This window comes from Ovis aries, chromosome 3 (genome assembly GCF_016772045.2).
Source record: "Ovis aries strain OAR_USU_Benz2616 breed Rambouillet chromosome 3, ARS-UI_Ramb_v3.0, whole genome shotgun sequence".
In the NCBI taxonomy this organism is placed as follows: Eukaryota; Metazoa; Chordata; class Mammalia; order Artiodactyla; family Bovidae; genus Ovis; species Ovis aries.
The window spans coordinates 78,041,877-78,061,536 of record NC_056056.1 but is presented as its reverse complement, the minus strand read 5'-3'; the positions used below and the strand labels follow the sequence as shown (position 1 = coordinate 78,061,536).

The following is a 19,660-nucleotide window of genomic DNA, read 5'->3' as shown; positions in this document are numbered from 1 at the left end:
AACCCTGAAGGGCTGTTCCAGATTCAGAACTTCCTGGGGGGATTCACTGGGTGAGGTCTCTGTTGAGATTCCACTTCTTCTTCTGCCCAATCCAGCTTAATTCCTGTTCCTCACACTGGTGCTAATTCCAAGAGTGCTCCTTATTAAACCTCCCTGCACACTCATCTCCCCCTCAAGTTGGCTTCCAGGGAATCCAACCTGCAACAGGCACCATCATCATGATGTAGGCAAGAGGGAGTAACTTCAGAACCTTGTCCTCCCCCTGACAGCATCACGCCACTTCAGCCAGCCTCTTACCCATAGGTGTTCCTCAAGCTCCAGGGGACAGGCATCAACCTCAGGACATGGTCACTAGTAAGCCCCAGTCACCAGACCTACCTGGAGAGAGTGGTTGGGAGGGTCCTCCCTTCCTCCATGGCCTGGGACGGGGGGACTCCGTGACTTTGACAACTCTGCCCTCAAGACCAAATGTCTAGTCCTTGCCCATATCTATCCACACACTCCCTGAGGCAAGCACTAGCTAAAGCCTGCAAAACCATCTTCAAAAATCTCTTTCTCCAGTTCTGTATCTTGGAAAAAAGGGTAGTTGGTTCCTCTTGTCTTGGGACTGAACTCAGTTGACACTGAACTAGAAAAAGTCCCACTTTAACACCTGGTTACAGACCTTACTTTTTTTTTAACAAACCAAACCCACACTATAGGAGTCAGGAGGGTATCTCTGACCCTATTCTGTATCCTTCTTAGTTGTCCAGGCTCCAGAGTAGGGCTGTTTAGGGCCCAGTATCATCATTTTTAGTGACATTAGCACCTTCATTTCTGCTTGTGCCTTTTTCTCTCTAAGGTGGGGCTGGTGTGTCCTTTCTATGGACCATTCTTCCCACGTGTGTGATTTTACCACCTTGCAATGGCACCCACCAGCTTGGCAGATGGGCCAATCTAAGCAGCGCTTCTCAGGGCCCTAGCTTTCTTATTAATACACAGCTGGGACTCTAGCTTTTCCTACTTTCTCACTCACTCTTTGTACTGTCTCACCCTCCATCACCAAACTCTCTTAACACTCATTGTTTAGACTCTGATTTTTCTCTCAATTCTGATATTAAAAAACTTTAAGAATATATATGTTGTATATATCAATTTAAAAACAGTTTAGGGGAGAAAATAGGAACATTACCACATTAAATGATTCTTGCTGGTTTCAGAAGTCTTAAAAAGAGAGCAAATGTGTGTCATTATCTGGAAATGTGGGGTATAGACAAATAGAAGCTAGATACATGGTAGCCATGGGCCAAAGACTCCTTCACTGTTAGTTGAAGGACTAATAAGCATGATGGATAGACAAGACCTTTCATGGGCAAAAACCTCATCCCTAGACCTAAAAATGGAAGCCATTAGTCTCAATAGTCATTGATTATCCAGGTTGAGGCATAGGGGAAGCTGGGAAGCTGGGATTCTTGATTATATTTTTTTAGATTTTTTTTTTTTTAACCATGCTATACGGCAGATGGGAATCTTAGTTCTCTGACAAGAGATCAAACCCACATCCCCTGCACTGGAAGCACAGAGTTTTGACCACTGGACTGTCAGGGAAGTCCCAAGGCTGTGGTTCTTTAAAACTGGATACTTCTCATCAATAAGCACTTAGGAATTCAAAAAAGCTTGATCCTTTCCTCAATAAAAATTACAGAACTCTTTGAAAGATGACAAATTCTGGATTAAGGGTGTCAAGAATCACAACATTTAATAGTAGATACAGCATATGTCTGTGTGAACCATCCCACAGCTTTGGCCGGAATCCAGATGCGGGGGATGGGGGGTATGGTTTACTGGTGTTGAAGTTCAGTGACGGGAAGTGTGAGAATAGATTTTGTAAAGTCACAACTTAAGAGCTGGTTTCTTTTGGAGGGAGTAACGTGCAAGTGTTCCTTGTTATTTCAAGTGTTATTTCCATAGGGAAGGAGTTGTGGCCTCCCATCTCTGCTCCCGAATCTGCAGCCTCTCCCACCCCTAAAACAACTAAATGTCCAGACAAGGGCCAGATGGGTCATCCTTGAGATAACATGCCTGGTAGCACCAGGCTTCATGCAGGGACTTGCTTGACTCTGACAGCCTCTCTTACCTCACTCTAGTTTCAGCCCTGATGTGTGATAATGCGCTGAAAGTCATAAAATACAAAAGAAACAGCCCTGCCTTCCAATATCTCTTCTTCTGGGAAGAGATATTCCAACATAATTTCCAACCACATCCTGGACCATACTGTTACTTTAACAGATTACTGAGGTCTTATTTCTGCCATCGGCACACAGCATCCCAGGTGCCAGCTAACTACCAAGGTTGTAACTTAACTCCTTTTCTCTATCCCATCCTCCTAGGGCTGTGCTCTATAGAGGAGAGGAAGCCAGAGACCCAGTCTTGGAACTTGTTAAAACAAGATGGGTGTTTCCCTGCTGCTGCAGCCTTTGCCACCAAGCAGTTCCGTCTGGAGTAAGGACAAGGGGGCAAGATTTGTTGGGAGCTGGGCAGTTTTGCTCCCATTTTAAGCAGCTTGGGAGCTTTGCCTAGTAGTGCCCTCTGCTGCCCTCTGTGGCCAAAGCTTCAAGGTCTCTAGAGACACTGAATCTGAGGCTCTCTCTCTCTCTCTTCCTGCCATCATCTTATGAAGCTTTTCTCCTTTAGTTCTCCATAGGCTTTACAAGTAAAATGGGACACTCTAGCCACAGGCCTGCTTCTGGTTTACATTCTCAGCTCCTTCCTGCAAAGGTTGTTGAACTGAATCCTGGAAGAAATCTTAAGAGGTCATTGAGTCCGTCAGCTCTGCTTTAGGCAAGACTGGCTGCAACTCTTCTGGGAATTATATAGGCTTTGGCAAATCTCATACTCCAAAATCCTAGGTTCTTCAGTGTTACTCACTGGGATTTCCACAAAATCTGCATAATTGTTTATTTTAGCTTGGGACCTTTCACTTAAGAGGGCAAAAATCCTGGTTAGAAAGATGGGCAGGCTGGCCATGAGAAGGATCTGTTAATATGGTTGATGTGTTCTTGTCTGATGCTTTATCTTTCTTCTTTTTTTAACACAAGTTAATTTCATAAGCTCAACCTTGTTGAGATGTTCTCTTTGGGTTGGAGGTGTCAGTTTGCTACTGGCAAGCACAGCTAAGGACTTAAGAGATTTCTCCTTGCTCTGGGAATGCAAGGTTTTGGGCACCTGAAAGTTGTCAAAGTACATGTTTTTTTTTCCCACTCCAGTCCCAAGTGAGGTGAATAAGCTTAATGCTAATTAATGGAGAACTGTCTCACCAATCGTTTGGCTGGAGAAACCCAACATGAAATTAACTCGTTCCTAAAACCCACCAAAGAATTGATGCTTTTGAACTGCGGTGTTGGAGAAAACACTTGAGAGTCCCTTGGACTGCAAGGAGATCCAACCAGTCCATCCTAAAGGAAATCAGTCCTGGGTATTCATTGGAAGGACTGATGTTAAAGCTGAAACTCCAGTATTTTGGCCACCTGATGCAAAGAGCTGACTTATTTCAAAAGACCCGGATGTTGGGAAAGACTGAAGGCAGGAGGAGAAGGGGACGACGGAGGATGATATGGTTGGATGGCATCACCAACTCAATGGACATGGGTTTGGGTAAACTCCAGAAGTTGGTGATGGACAGGGAGGCCTGGCGAGTAGCAAAGAGTCAGACATGACTGCGCGACTGAACTGAACTGAAAACCCACCAACACCAAGAAAAGGTTCCCTAGAGGGACTTGCAATTTTTTGTTTGAATTTCCTAACTTCGGGCCTGATATTTGATTTCAAAGTCTGTGTGCACAGTGCTCAGCAACCCTAGGGAAATGAGAAAATATGCCTGTTTCCCCAGTTCTCTGCTGGTTTTTTCACCTATTCCTATTCTGCTTTCCAGTGCCTTCCAAAGGCTCCTGAAAAGTACTCCCACCCCTCTTATGGCTTGCAAGGGGGCAAACACATGTTTATTTTGTATTTTGGTGGTGACAAAAACTTATACCAAACTCTTATGTATCTTATTTCTTGATACTTCCTTTTGTATTATGTTTTAAAAAACATAAACACCCCCTTGACCATTTTAAGCATACAATTCAGTATTGTTAATATGTTCACATTGTTCATCGTCTAGAACTTTTTCATCCTGCAAAACTAAAACTCTATACATATTAAGCATGAATCCCTCACACCACCCCCTTCTGGTTTGTTTCTTCTATGAATCTGACTGGAAACGTCAAGAGTGGAATCACACAGCGTTTGCCTTTTTGTGACTGGCTTTTTTCACTTAGCCTAACAGTACTGAAGGTGCCTTACAGCAGATTATTTTTGTATAAAATGTGGGGAAACTAAGGGTGGGGGGAGGAACAGCAAGGCTTAGGGTCCTAGGGTGGACGAGTTCCACCACCCTTGCTTTCTCTTCTCTTCAGCTCACACCTGTGAAGCCCGTGCCCTTCTCAAATGAGCTTCAAAGATTAAAATCCTCCCGGTCCCTTCCAGAAATATCCCTGCTGGATCACTGCCATGTAGGTAGGGAATAGGGTGGGATTCTTGGGAGAGCAGTCAGCGACAGCACAGAGCAGAGGATCCCCAGCGGGTGCGGGTCCCTGTTAGTGTTAGTCGCTCGGTCGTACCCGACTCTTTGCGACCCCATGGACTGCAGCCCTCTGTCCATGAGATTTTCCAGGCAAGGATACTCGAGTGGGTTGCCACTTCCTTCTCCAGGGGATCTTCCCAACCCAGGAATCGAACCCTAGTCTCCTGCACTGCAGGCAGATTCTTTACCAACTGAGCTACAAGGGAAGCCCAAAAGCTGCGGCGCCGAAAGAGCAGCTGGAAAACCTTGGGCTCTGACGGCCCCTGGACCTCTGATCTCCCTACACCTGCAGTCTTTTCGTTACCAGGGCTTCAACTGGACCGCGGAGATACATTGGGCAGGCCTGAAATTATGCGATTTGAGGACACGCTGTCAACTATTATCCCGAGATCACGCTATAAAACCAGACTCCTTCTCCAATTCTGAACTGGCCCGGACCCGCGCGGTGGTGGCCGGGTGTTGGGAGCTGGGCGAGGCAAGCCAGAGCGTCCGAAAGACCTTCGAACAGGCATCCCCTCCAGCTCGGCGCAACCCCGCAGGCAACCGACGTGCCAGGTGAAAGAAGAGAAGAGCAGAGGCAGCAGTAACTCAGTTTCACTGCACTGTTTCCCCGGATCCGACAGGCACAAGGGATCGGTCTCCCTGCCTCTCTCTCTCGGGGCTGCTAAGCTAGCTGCGTTCTGCCGGAAAAACACATCGCCCCAGACCGAGCGCAGCGTTTGGGACCTCGGAATTACCCCCCGACCCGATGGCACAGGCAGCGGGGCGAGGGACGCGGGAGCGCGGCATCGCCGAGTGGCTCTATGAAGCGCGGGGCCCCGGGCGCTCGCGGTTGAGCCGGGGTCCCAAGGACAGGGCAGAGGTGGGAGGACCCGGGCTTACGCGAGCACAGGCGCGCCTGCAAGCACCCCCCGGAAACCCGGTCCTCGCCGCCGCTTAGCCCCACCAAGGTGCGCCTCCTCGGTGCGGAGTCCCACCTACCTCCCGCCACCCCGCCGACCTCATAAACAACTTCGCTAACCGCAGAGGGCGGAGGCGGGGCGGGCGGGCCGCGGCCGAGCCGCGCGCGGGGGCCGCGGGGCGGGCCGGGGTCAGGGCACAGGCTGCGGCCGCGCCTCCCGATTGGCCGGGACGCCGAGGGCTGCCGCGGCGCGCGGCGCGGGCGGGGCGGGGGCACGGGGGCGGGGCGGGGCGGACGGGGGCGGGGCCTGCCTGCCTGCGCGAGCCCGCCCCCGGCCCCCGCCCGCGGCGCCCGCGCCCCTCGCGCCCTCCCCACCCCCGCTGGCCGCCGGAGTTTTTAAAGTGGGCTGACCGGCCCGCGAGCCCGACATTCGGGAGCGGCCCGACGCACAGCTCCGGCGCCCGCCGCCTCCCGCCCCAGCTTTCCTGAGGCGGCCGTACAATCCTCGGCAGTGTCCTGAGACTGTATGGTCATAGCCTCCGCGTCTGCCCGGCCCCGGACTCTGCCAACTCCCGTCGTTTTCAAGCCGCTTCTTGTATTTTGAAAACCCAGAAAAGCGACTCCTGACTTCTTTTCGAAGGAAAAAGAAACTTCAGCCCCCTGCTCGGTGCCCACCGCCCCCCACTTTTTTTTTTTGCGTTTGACAGCGTCCTTCCACTCCTTTCCCGACCCCGCCTCCCGGTACAGGTTCCTCCCCGTCACCGTTCTCCACCCCCTTCCCGCGCACCGAGCCTGCCGCCCGCAACTTCCACCTGACCGTGCGGACGCTCGGGACCTGCGAGCACCTGGCACCTTTCACATCGGCGTGGGCCTCGAGGAGTGGGCTAGGGCCACAGCGAAAGTAGCGGCTGCAGCCCCCGCCGGCCCTGGAGCTCAGGTGTTCGGAGCCTCAAAGGGCCCCAGCGACAATGACAGCTGACAAGGAGAAGAAAAGGTAAGCGGGCGTCCGAGCCGGCAGGGGAGTTGGTCCGGGGTGGGGGTGGCGGGGCCCCGCGGGACCGCCGCTGGGAGAGGAGCGCGGAGGGGAGTTTGAGGACCCAGGGATCGATTTGGAAGGTTTGGCAGGGGAGCGCAAGTGTCCAGTCTGGGGACGCGCCGCTCCGGCTTCGCGGTCGAGAGTTCTGTGGCCCGAAGGAGTCGGGAATCTGCGCGGACAACGAAGCCAGGAAATGGCCCTAGAGGTCGGAGGTGCTTCCGAGGTACCTTCCAAAATCCATCCGCCTCCAAACCCCGCACCAGACTCACGCCGCCAGCTTGTTGAAACGTTTGTTGGTTGACTCGCTCAAGTCAACTTTCTCACGGCCCACTTGAGGGGCAGCATCCACTCTTTTCCTCGGGACCCGTGGGGTCCTTCTAAATGAGCTCTGCCCGCGCTGCCTCCCGGCACTGGCAAGGGGCCGGAGGCAGAATGCAGCGCTGGGACGGGCCCCGGCAGAGCTGCCAGGGAGCAGTGAAGGGACCCACTCCAGGGCTCCAGACCCCACGGAAGCTGGAAGAAGTCCCTTTCCTCATCCCGCAGCTTGCCTCGGCGGGAGAGTGGGTAGTGGGCCCGGCTGCCTCGCGGAAGCAACTGTCTTCGCGTGTGGGGAGGGGATGGCGACACCGGGCACTCCGGCAGGTCCCGGTGTCTCTCTCCCAAGAGGACAGAGAAGGGCAGCCACGATATGTCCGCCTGCCCTCGCCAGCCTCTCGGCACTGGGTGAGAGGCAACGCGGGCCAACTCTCACTGCCCTCCTGCCCTCTCCCGGCGAGGGTGAGAGCGCACGGCGTGGCGCGCAGACGTGGGAACCACCTTGCCTCCTGCAATCGTGCGCGGCTTGCAGCCTGGCTCCCCTTTCCTCTCAACCTCACTCGTGCCGCCCCAGCGAGCTGGAGCTCTCCGCCCAGTATTCGACAGTGGCTGGCGGGGCTGGAGTACGGGGAACTGTAATCGAAAGCGTGGTGGGCTGGCTGAAGGATCTGAGCCTCCGGAAATCAGCTGCTGGGTGGTTGTACGGTGGTTCGGAGATGAGGAACCCAGCCGCGATGGGCGGGCGTGACTGGCTTCGAACTGGGGAGCCCAAAGAGCTCAGTGTTTGGGTCGATTTACTCGTGTTCCGACTTCGGGACCGGAGCCAGAAACCGTGTATCCTCTGGTCGAAAGCGGCGGTTCCCATCTCGGGGCACCGATAAGGATTTGATAAACAGGAGCAAATCGCGCCCTTTCTGGCAGAGCGCCCGGACCCTTCGCTCCCGGATTGCCGTGGGTGGAAGGGAGAAGGGGAGGGGATTGAGCCTAACTCTGAGTTTACGGCCGCAGCTGCCCCTCCCGCGTCACTGCGGCACCCCCAGGCCTGAGATGGCTAACGGAGTCTTGCCCCGGCCAATCTGGGCCCCCGGAGATCGCAGCGGGCGCGCGCCCCCGGAGGCCTCGGAGCAGCCCTGGAGTCTTCTGTCTTTGAAGGGCAGCGAAGCAGGGAAGGGACTTTAAGATTCCAACGCATTTTGCAAGCCCAGTATAGTCTGCCAATAACAATGATTGAACAATCAAAAAACAAAGTTATAGTCAGCTCCGAGGCCCGTGAGGGAACTTATTGTACATTTTACAACTGTGATGCCTATCGGCGAATGTTGCGATCGCGGAGGTGGGGTCTGACGGCAGTCTTGACAGATGTGTGAAGCGTCAGTTTCTCCCGCGCGGCTTCTGTGCTGTTACATATGTTAATCGTTTCAAGAAACTTAGGAGCAGGGGAGAAATTATTTCGACATACCTGACTGTGGTGCTTCTTTTGTTAGAGTTAGAGGGAGCCAGAATCGGAGCTGGAAAAAAGTCGGGTAATCAGGCTCTGAATTATTCGCGAGAGCAGCAAGTTTAAGAACCACTGTGGGGATTGCCTGTGAGATGTCTAGGAGGCCAGAGCCGGTGGCCCTGCCTGTCTGCTTTGCGACTTCCCTTGGTTTTTATGTCGCAGACCGGCAGGGCAAACATTTGTGTCCCTCACCATCCGGAGCCCTGTGAGAGGCTGTCCAATTCATGTTGGGCTGTTTTGAGACATATTTACTTTTCTAGTCTGGCTCTGTTTGCTGGGGGCAGGCTCCTTGAAGGACCAACGTATAATTAAAATAGGTGAACCAGCGCATTGGAAGTTTTGGTATGTCATGTAAGTGGTGATCCTTAGCTTTGACAGAGTGCTTCACAAGTTCCGTATGAGGCTTTCAGGTTAGGATTCTGTGTATAGATTCTTAAGATGTGATTCTTCTGGTTCAGCAGAGTCTCTTCTTCCCCCAAATGCAAGATGCACCGAACATTCGCAGTGTTCTTCTATCAACAGGAGTTCAAGAAGTGGGCACGATTGTTTTGTTCCAGAACATTCATGCGTCGATGGAGATGTTAATGTTTAATAATAAAAAGTTTACTTTCTAAACGTTTGGCTGGCCTTGACAGAGGGTTTCAAAGTGTGCTCTTTTAGTGGTAGTGGGCATTCCTGCTGATATCAGAGATGGCCAGAAGCTTGCTAAGGGTGCTGCACTCACTTTCTGCACTCACCTGTCAGGAGTGAAGCGAAGGTCTCTTTAATCAGGTTTCTTGGACTGTGAAGAGCTAGAAAATGTCTGGGCTACTCACTTCCTGATCAGACAATTTTTGAGTCCCTTCCCTGAAAGAGGAAACAGTCTGGAAGTTCTCAGGTACATGGGGATTGGAGAGTGGTTTGGATAAATGTAAAGCAGATCCTTGGATGCTCAGGGATCAAAGTCCATTCCTAAAGCTAGACAGCTCAGAGCTCTTTCCCAGAAGGCTTCTATTGCTTAGTGTGGGGCCTCCATGGAAAGAGGATCAGAAATCTCTCCTGCCAAAGTAAAATCGAAGTCCACCTCTTATTCAAATCTAAAGGCAAAAATACTGCTGGGCAGTTTTTCTCAGTGTAAATATATTTTCTATAAACATTCCTTTAACATTTGATCTCTTTCCAATTGCATTACTGGATGTAGTAAATTGATGTAACACAGGTCAGGTTCAGGTGAATAAAATTTAATTCACACAGCTTTTGTAAAGTTCAAAAGAATGCTCTGACTACAGGTTTTTTCAGTATTGCTGATGGGAATCTTACAGTTTTATGCAAGGACTGTTCCCCAGTGGAGAAGATTGCTTTGTGAAGTAGAGAACTACTGTCAGTGGAGACATCCAAGAGACTATTAGGTTGACTCCTGTACTGAATATGCTGGCAGTTTCACTAGGAGTGAAAACCATGAGACAGAACTGTTTAATTCACTTCAAACGTAAATCAGTCGGTCTGTCTCTCTCTCCCTGTGTAGGGTGATCCTCAGTGTTCTAGGAATCTAGTCTGTAAAATGTTTACAAATAAAACAGAACCAATTAGGTAATTCTTAGTACTTCAGGATTTTAGCCCAATACATTTGAAAATATTTGCCGTCATTAGTTATCTTAAGATTTAGGCTTTTCCACCTCTCAGGAAATCTCTCCAGTAGTGCTGTTTCTTCCCCCCTCAGTTCTGGCCCATAGCAACATGACTTTTTGTTTTAGCCTAATGAATCTTCCCTTTTGCTTTTGGTACTGACCTTCATTTGTAGTTCATAGCAGGTAGGGCTTTTGCCAATATTGTGAAGTTAACAGTGTTTGCTCCCAGGATTCACAGTACCCTTTATCCTCACTCTCCCAGTACTAATATCTAGTGTCATGATGAAATTAGCTCTGCTATTCATACCATGATATAAACCAATATGAAAGCAAATGTGTATGGAACACCTACCCCCTCTCTGGATAAAATGTTGGGGAGACATTAAGGAATAAGGGATGTAGTCTTGGTCTTTGAGTTGTTTAGTTTGTTGAGGGGAAGGGAAGAACACACAAGGAAGCTTACCTAAAAATATAGGTAGCTGGCAGCTTACTTGTCACTTTTCTATTGAGATCAAATCTTTTGAAGCTAAAGAAGTTCTTAATCACATACAAGCATAATTATTGAAAAGTATTGTGTGTTTGGGAGTGGGAGAATGGGTTCCTAGTTTTCCCTGGAATCACACAGGAGAGGCTCTGATACCAGCATAAAGACTGGCTCTAAGCGAAGGTCAGTTAGTGTCAGGAGTGATGAGAAGTAGAGGGTTCAAGAGCATCCCTGGGGTATTCTCTGACACCATAGACAGAAGGGCCCCCAGAGTTGTGTGTTTGCTATTCTTTGCACACTTGCTTTGGTGAGGGGCATGAAGGCAGACACCTAGTAGGGGTCTGGGAGGGATGGGGTGGAGAATCCGGTCCCAATATGGGTAATCGTGGAGACAGCCTAGACTCTAGGGAGACCAAGAAGGGAGAGGGAGCTTCTTAATCTGGGCTTTGTGAGTGGGGTTCAGAGGGTGATCTGTGAGTCTCTGAATGGCTGCTAGTGTTAGGGATATAAGTATTGTTCCCCGCAAGGGAAGTCAGTTCAGCGCTGATAGCCTTTCATAGGTTCTGTGATCTGAAGAAGGTGAGCCCTTGCTCTTGGATATCTGATTTGGTGATTGCCCTACCTTTCAGGATCTTACTGTTCAGGTCTCAAAGAGGTCCACATTTCACCGCCAGTATTTCTCCCTGTCTTGGAGATGGGGGAGGAGGTTGGCGTGTGCATCTAGTTAAAATTCTGTAGTGTGGCTTAACCTTACCTGTACCCACCTGTCTGTCCACCCACATGTCTGCCTTCGGTAATGGGGGGTGGGGAGCCCAGTGCCCTGCACAGGCTTAGGTCTCATGTAGCTCATTTTGTTACTGCTTCTTAAAATGGCCATGAAATTTTATCTTTACATTTTCTACCATCCTCAAACAGTTATTGGAGGTCTTTTTACATACTAGGAATGTGTGTGTCCTTAATATTAATTATATCTGCAGTAGGACAAAACAAACCAAAAAAACCCTCAGTCTTGTTTGTGTAGGCGCCGTCCTCAGAACTTTCCATGCATGAGCTCTTTTAATCCTCATAACCACCCATAAGATAAGCCCTGTTATTATCCCCATTTCCCTGATGGGAAAGCTGAAGCATAGAAAGGCGAGATGCCAATGGTCAAATAGGTAGTATGGCCTATGGCCGAGGCTCAGATTCAAATGGGGCAAAATGCCTTCGGAGCCTTTACTCTTAACCAGTGATCCACACCATCTTGCCTTACCTAAGATGTCTATAAATACCATTCCGGACCTGTGGCAAGTACTCTATAAATTATAACTGCTTTTGCTATTGTATTTATAATTATTATAATTACTTTTCTCTTTTGTGACTCATCACTTGTTTTGACCCTGACATGCAGCAAGGGTTGAAGATCTGAAGGGCAGGCTTGGAAGCCCTGGAAGCTCTTTAGTTTTCATTGGTTTTCCTTGATGCTGTGTGGGCTTTTCTCCAGTTGCAAGGACTGGGAGCTGCTCTCTACTTGCAGTGCACAGGCTTATCACTGCTTCTCTTGTTGTGGAGCACAGGCTCTAGGGAAAGCGGGTTTCGCTAGTTGCAGCGGGCAGGCTCAGTAGTTTTGGCTTCCGGGTTCTAAAACACAGGCTCAATAGTTGTGGCACACAGGCCCAGGCTGCTCTAGGGCACGTGGGATCTTCCTGGACCAGAGATTGAACCGTGTCCCCTGCATTGGCAGGCAGATTCTTAACCACTAGACCACCAGGGAAGCCCTCCACTTCCCACTCTTAACTGCTGTAGCAATAATTCAGGAATTACTGTAACCTTTGGACTCCATTGTGCAGAAGAACCTGTTAGAAGCTCTTCCTCGGTAACTTTTGAAGAGCCATCTCCAAATCAAGATGCACAAAACAGCCTCTGGCTCTACTGATCTTTTGAAATTGTAATCACGGGAAGGAGAGATTGGAGGGGAGACTAAAGAATAGCTATGATCATTGCAATACTAGTACGGTGCATTTTTATAGGGCCCTTTCTCTGATGAGTCCTAAGCTTTCACAGTCATCACACCATTGGTCTCTGCACTGTGAACTTAGAAGGGCTTCTTGAGTTTTCCCAGTGCTCTAAAACACAATTGCATGGACAGGTATCATTAAGGAGAGAAGCAAGCCACGTTGGCGGCTGCACATCGTTGCATGTATGGTGGCCGTGCATGGCGTGCCATTCGCAGCATCTGTGATTTTCAGGTGGAAATGAAATGAAATGTTAGTCACTCAGTCATGTCCAACTCTTGTGACTCCATGGACTGTAGCCCACTAGGCTCCTCTGTCCATGGGATTCTCCAGACAAGAATACTGGAATGCAGTGCCAAGTACCATGTCCTTCTCTAGGGATTTTCCCCACCCAGGGATCGAACTCAGGTCTCCTGCATTGCAGGCAAGTTCTTTACCATCTGAGCCACCAGGGAAGCTCTTTCAGGTAGAGATTGGGTGCAATCTGTCACCCAATGGTCTGGTCTCAAGAAGAGTGGCAGGGCCCTGTGAGCCCTCTGGAGTCAAGAAGACAGGTGTGGAACGGACCAGAATGTTACCTACTTCTAAGTGGTCTTTTTTAATTCCCCCTAAATTTTCAAGACTACCGGTTAGCTTGACCACCTTAGACTGTTTCCAGAGATCACTTGCACATCAGCAAAACTTATCTGCCATGACTATTGGAACCTTTGCCGGTTCCTAGGAGGCACGTTCCGCGCCCCTCCCCCCGCCCCCGCCGCGCACTTGGGAAAATTCTTCGGGTTTTAAAGTCACAAGTAACTTCTATGCCAGATAATGACTCTGGGAAGCAATTCCTTTTCTCACGTGGAAAGCTATTTCAGAAAAGATGGTATGTCAGTAAGGAAAACAACTTTATTGAAAATGTGTATATATTGATTTGCCATGCCCCTGTCTGGTTTACTTTCCCAATTCTACAAAACCAAGGAAGTGGATTGTTAGAAATCTCTCCTTATATTCCTCCAGTGACTTTCTGCATCCCATCTCCATGGTACCCTCCAATAAAAAAAAAAAAATCAAACCTGAGAGGTTAGTGCTAGGAATCATAACAGATTAATGATTTTATTGGATGAGACTATGTACTAAAATACATGAGTGAGGAAATGGGTCCATTTTCTGCAGTCACAGTTGTAATGCTGGAGGTTAACGAACCCTGCTTGTGGTGTTGGTTGCTCTCAATTGCTGGGGATACAGCCAATATGAGAGTCTTTTAGAAGTTCATCAATTCTCTAACAGCTCTAGTTGACAGTTTTGGTCTCATTTTCAGTCTGAGTCTCCTTGCTTATGACCTATCACTGTGGGGAGTCAGTGGTTCCCTATGAATAAGGGGACACATGGCCTCAATCTATTTAGAAGCATTTTATATATACTTTAAAAATACATCAAAGTGTATGTTCAGTTTTGGTTGGGGGGTTTTATGTAATAATCATTGAAATCACTGTGCTGGATATCTAGTCGGACAGTTCTCTCTCTCTCAATGTTGTGTTTGTATTAACAAACGTGTGTTTTCGCCTCTTTTCTCAGCTATTGGTAAGGCATCCTCAGACAACCACTTTGAATTGTTGCATTGCTTTTTCTTGGGGATGGTTTTGGTCACCACCTCCTGTACAGTGTTACAAACTTCCATCCATAGTTCTTCAGGTACTCTGTCTACCAGATATAGTCCTTTAAATCGATTTGTCACCGCCACTGTATAATCATAATGGATTTGATTTAGATCATATCTGAATGGCCTAGTAGTTTTCCCTACTCTCATCAATTTAAGATGTGTATTTTACTCTTGATAAAAAAAAATTTCATATTGTTAGCACTTCGAATAAGATTTGTTCTGACTGCCTCTGTAGAGAGGGCAGAAGGAAGGGCAACATATTATCCTAATTTTGTGTTTGACAAATTTGAGCTGTGAAAAGAAGAAAGCCACACCACCTCCAGTGAAAGCTAGAGCTGGACCTGGGTGTCCCCTTGGGCTTCTGTTACAAAGTAGTTAAGCACGAGCACAAAGGGGGCGACTCAAACTTCAGGGCTAACTACTCTCATTACTAATGAGTAATTATAGCAAATATTTACAGGCCTCCTTCCTACCTTTACGGCTTCCTGTTTCTGAAACGCTTTGGAGTATTGAGAAAGATCCCGGAAAGTACGTCATACCCAGTTGCAGGAAAGAATGGCTTTAACTTTAAGCGCACGCACTCTGTTTATGAATTCCATGTGGAAACAACAGAAAATTGTGCTTGGGAGGGTCTGTTCAAGGGCCCATTCTTCAGAACTGGAAAACAAAATTTGGAAAATCAATTCCGGATGGTCAAATGTATGGGGAGTGGGACACGTGATGTTTCTGCAGAATGTTCTAGGAATTATAGGACTGTGCAAGCAAAGCACAGGTCGCTTGATAACTTTTTAAAGAACATATGACCTCTGCACTGTTTTTCTGGATGAAGATAATCAAGCTTAATTAAGTATATCGCAGTATGTAAAGTATGCCATGTGGGAAATTCAGGGAGCTAGAAGAATCTAGATTCAGAATAAACCACAATAATGCTTCCTTCCTCTGTACTTGGTTTAAGAAGCACTCCAGTGAAATTGCTCTCTTCAGTGTCTGTAAACTACACACCCTTGTGTTTCTCTCCTGTGTTTCTCTCCTGTGTTTCCAAGAGTTCTCAGATGCTATTTTAGAATGGCAGCCTTCACTCCAGCACTGGCTGAGGTTGATGAAGCTAATTTTGGTGCCCAGGGTAGAGAGAGAGAAGTCCTCTCTGGAGCTGAAAGGGCTTGCTGGTGCCTGGGTTCAAGAGCTGTGTGGTGTTACCGGACACACCACATTTCACCTTTAGAACCTTTATTTGTGTGCTTGCACAACACGTGTTTATCCAGATATTAAGATAAGAGAAGTATGAAGGTCACATTTCGCGGGTGACAAGGAAACTTCTATAAAAGTAACCGTACCGCCATGCTGCAGGAGTCTGTCTTTTCTTTTGTACCAAGGATTTAGGGGAATTAGTGGTGGGTGGGGCCTGGGATCCAGCCCCTTCACAGCATTCTGGCTTCCCTGCTGTGCTCTGCATATCCTGGCGCTGCTGACATGCCCCTCCCATTTGGCGAGGCCCTTTGAGGTGGTCAGGATGTCAGGGGAAAATCTTGGTCCACTGTGTGGCTGCCCCACTTTCCCGAACTTTCTGGTAGTCTCTGGAAATTAGCCCCCGCCCCCATGCGTTTCCCTGCTATGGGACTGGCTGGGAGGGAGTCTGGCTGCTCAGATACAATAGCTTTCCTAGCCTCTCAGAACAAGTTTGCGTGGTGCTGCTACTGCCCCTATTTTAGGCAGGGTTGTCATGTCCTTGGAGCACAGAGTCTTTAGGGGGGCAGGGGAGTTCCTTTTGTGGATTTGCATGTTTCTCTTAGAGATTTCCAAGGATTAGCCGACACACTCGAAGCTTGAATGTGGACGTGGATCCTTGGTCCAGTTTTCTTCCCAAGGGCAGTCCACACAGCATTGGGAGTTCATCTCACTGACAATAAGGGACCCCACTTCAGCCCCGGCACCCCATTCACCATCACCCAGTGAGCCTCCTGAACCCCAAATATGCCAGTCTCCTCCTTGTACCCTACGGGCTTTCTCACCCCACGTCATGGGTCTCCCTCCCTCCTCTGCTCCCTCAGCCCAGGCTCTCCATCTCAGATGTTCTCCCCGTTTCTCTCTCTACTTGAGTATCTTCCTCTTTCCCAGTGTGAGGCCGAGTCCCCCAGGTCCTATAGAACCTTCTGTAGGGCACCTCCCCCCCCCTTTCTAGCTCTTGGTTGCTTTCGCCAGAGAGCCTGCCTGATTATATTTCCTTGTTATCTAATGACATTTCATGTGGTCTTGTCTTTCCAGCAACATTGCATGTTGCTCAAGGGCAAGGATGTCTAATTTTCTTATGTGCCTTGTAAACTTCTTGCACATTTTGAGTCCCTAAAATCATGCTTAATTAAAAAAAAACATACAGTTGCTTTATCGATGTCTCTTGGGTCACTTGGAAAGCCTGCCTCATGGACTGTGCTTTTCTTGTTCATGTAGATTTGAGCCCTTTTTAAATTTTCCTTGACAAGAGAAAAAAGAGAAAGGAGGGGGAAAAAAAAAAACCAACCAGAAGACCATAGACAGATGTGGTTGACTCATGGTTTTACATCAAATGCAAGCATTAGGCAAGTATTGTGAAGTCAGGGCTTCACTTTAAGAATGCCCAATACACCAAGGCAAGTGCAAGCCAAACAGCAAAGTACTTACTCCAGGTGAAAGTTTAAAATGGCCAGGCGGGAAAGGGCGTGTAGGGGAGTACCCCCTCTCTGTTAGAAATCCTCTTCCCTAGGAGCCTTCCTGATTTGCAGCACGTTGGTTCCCCCTGCATTTACGTGCCCTTTAGTCTGTTTCGTGCTACTAGGATGCTGCTGTTACAGTTTGCTTTTCTCTGTGTGTGTGTGTGTGTCTGTCTGTCTGTCTCTGGTCACCACTTAGGGAGTAAGCCCTCCAGGAACAAAAGCCCTGTTAACTTTTTTTGTTCTCAGCACTCAAAACAGAAGCCCACACTTGGTGCTCAGTAATTACTTATAGACTGAGTAACTTGATCTTATGTCATGAACTTTGGGCTTAGTGCAGAGGGTTAGCGATTTAGGCAGAAAACTTTGTTCGGATCAACCTACCCGTCCTCCTGGATCCCCTACCATGTGTGTAATGAAGTTTTGGGGGCTACTGCCATCATCACTGTGTACAAACATTCTAGGTTACCTACTAAATTCAGGTGCCATGCCACGCAGTGAGGTTTCAGAGAGGCTTTAGATGGACCTTGCACTCAGGGGGCTTAGAGTCTAGTTGGTGAGTCAAAGAATTCCTAAACTGATTTGTTTAAAATCATACAAGATGGTTGATGTTAAAGCTTGTCCTCACCCCATCTTTATGATGTTGCTGTCTTGTTAGGAAGTCAAAAAGAGTTCAGACAAAACACTGAGCAAATTGGAAGACTGATAGTAATTGAGTGTGAAGAAGGGTAAGTAGATCTTGTGTACTGTGAGTAGTTAGAGGTTTAATGGAGGAGCATTAAGAGCTAGGTCTTGAAGATTAGGTAGAATTTAGATAGGCAGATGGGTTTGGGGCATTCCAGTGGGGTGAACAGCTGGAGTTAAACGAGAAGGTAGGAATATGTAGGGTGTACAGACCAGTACTGGTGAATCGGCTCCTTCCAGAGCTGAATCTGGAGCTGTATAAACGTATGGGAGAAAGGGGTCAGGCCCAGGCTGGTGCTGAGAAGTTGAGGACACCGTGATATCTTAGTCATGACATGATGGAACCTTAGGGCTGCCTTGGGGCCACAAGAGCAGTGCCTGCTTCTCTTGGGTTATTTGAACCTAAGGGAGATGCCCAGGGCACACCTATTATCTTCCAGTTGACTCTAGCATAAGCACCAAAGGGTGGGTGGAGGGTACCATGGTTATCCTTTGTAAGAATGACCTCAGAGACTGAAAATGCCCTCTGCATCTCAGGAAATCAAGTCATCTGCAAATGTGCCCAGCTTGCTCTAGAATATATTTCTTTTCATACTATACCATGCCTGAGGGTAAGAAATGCCTCCTGGGGTCTAGAGTGGGAGACCAGAAGGGGACAACTTGCTGTGTTCTAAATAGCTTCCATCAGGCTCTGTGGAGGAGTGTGTGATGCTCATCTCATCTTCTCATTTTGATGGTGAAGCCTGCTTCCCCCGAATAATTTGATGGGGGCTTTTATCCTCTCCCTTCTTGCCCTTTGTCATCATAGAGTCTAGGTTTCTGAGTCTGGTCACTGTGAAAGGATATTCAGTGCTCCACTGTTTATAGAGAGAGAGGTATCCATGCTTTTTGGCAGTTTGTACCAATTACTGGGAATTGTGTCCCTTGTACAAAGAGGCAGCTGAGCTGTTCCTTGGCCTACTCCTTTCCTGTTATGTGGCTATACAATTCCCTAAAGCCTGAACCCTGCTGTTCTTGGACAGGTGTAGTCAAAGAACATCTTTTGGAGTCACCTGGTGGGGTAGCTGGGGTTCTTCCCCCGCCGAGCAGGTATGACCTTCTCCCAAAGATATTTAGAAGCACTTGAGGTCAGGGTTGGCCATTTGTGAGCAGAGCCTTGGCCAGAGATCCCAAGTCTCTGGGAAAGTTCCACACTAGGGACCAGCAAAGGCCAAGCATGTCACTTTACTGTGCCATGTCCAGGGGTACCTTGAGGGAGGCCACTGCTCCTGAAAGCCCTTGGGTTGGAAGTTAATCTCATTACGACAACTGTGTGTCTCGTCTTTTCTTCCTCTCCCAGCCCCTCGGTCATCCGTAAGTGGTTGTTGGACAGGGAAACTGCTACCCATCCCAGGGAGGACTGCTTTATTCAGTGCTGTGCTCACATTTGATAACCTCCTCTGTGTGGGCTGCTGAACTGTGGGTCTGAGCAGCCCAGGAAGGGCCCCCTCTGGAGCCGGGTGGACAGAGCCTTAGTCCTCCAGACCCGCAGGTGGCAGAGAGCCCCGGACCCCAGGGCAGGCAGCCCAGACACAGGGGCTGTCTGGGGGCTTGGGCAGTCCCTGGGAACTGGCCTCAAGGAACGCCCAAAGACACCCCACAGCCCAGGAGGTGGCATTCACCCTAATCTAGCTAGAGCTAGAATCTGAGTCTAGCATCTGCCTCCCATAGCTCCATACAGGCCTCCGGAGGAGAAAGGAGGGAGATCTAAGCTGGCTAATCTGCAATGACACTGTCACCGTGCCTACTCCTCTCTGGGGCTGTTTTTTTGTTTTTTGTTTTTCCTTTCCAAAGTAAAATTACCTTTGAAAATGACAATTTTGCCACTGTTGAACTCCAAGCTGTTTTCCCACCTGGGTCATTTTGTTGATGAGTCATGGGCACACGTGGTTCTAGTGTGGACATGGCGGCTGCTGGCCAGCGTGGGGCCTTGGAAAATCCTGGTGACCACAGCGCCTGGCAGCAAGCAGTCTGAGATGACCACGAAAGTCGCTTCTTTCTTTCCCAGGCCATCCACTCGTGCACATTTGAACCATTTTCCGTGCTCAGATAAACACAAGCCTTGAGATTCTGGGTCACCTGTATGGATCCTGATGTTACGAGGGGAATGACGTCACTTAATTCTCCTGGAGTCAGATCTTCTGGGTCCAGGCAGAGGACGTGTTTATTT

General features: G+C 48.8%; 1 protein-coding gene across 1 annotated transcript in view; it reads left to right on the top strand.

Moving 5' to 3' along the window:
• Positions 1–5,929: 5,929 nt before the first annotated feature.
• The window catches only part of EPAS1 (endothelial PAS domain protein 1), a 93,771-nt gene continuing 80,040 nt past the window's right edge, over positions 5,930–19,660 (top strand). Inside the window, exon 1 of the mRNA XM_015094403.3 lies at positions 5,930–6,498. Coding sequence (XP_014949889.2) covers positions 6,473–6,498 — 26 coding nt within the window. The 5' untranslated portion in view covers positions 5,930–6,472. The remainder of the gene's footprint in view (positions 6,499–19,660) is intronic.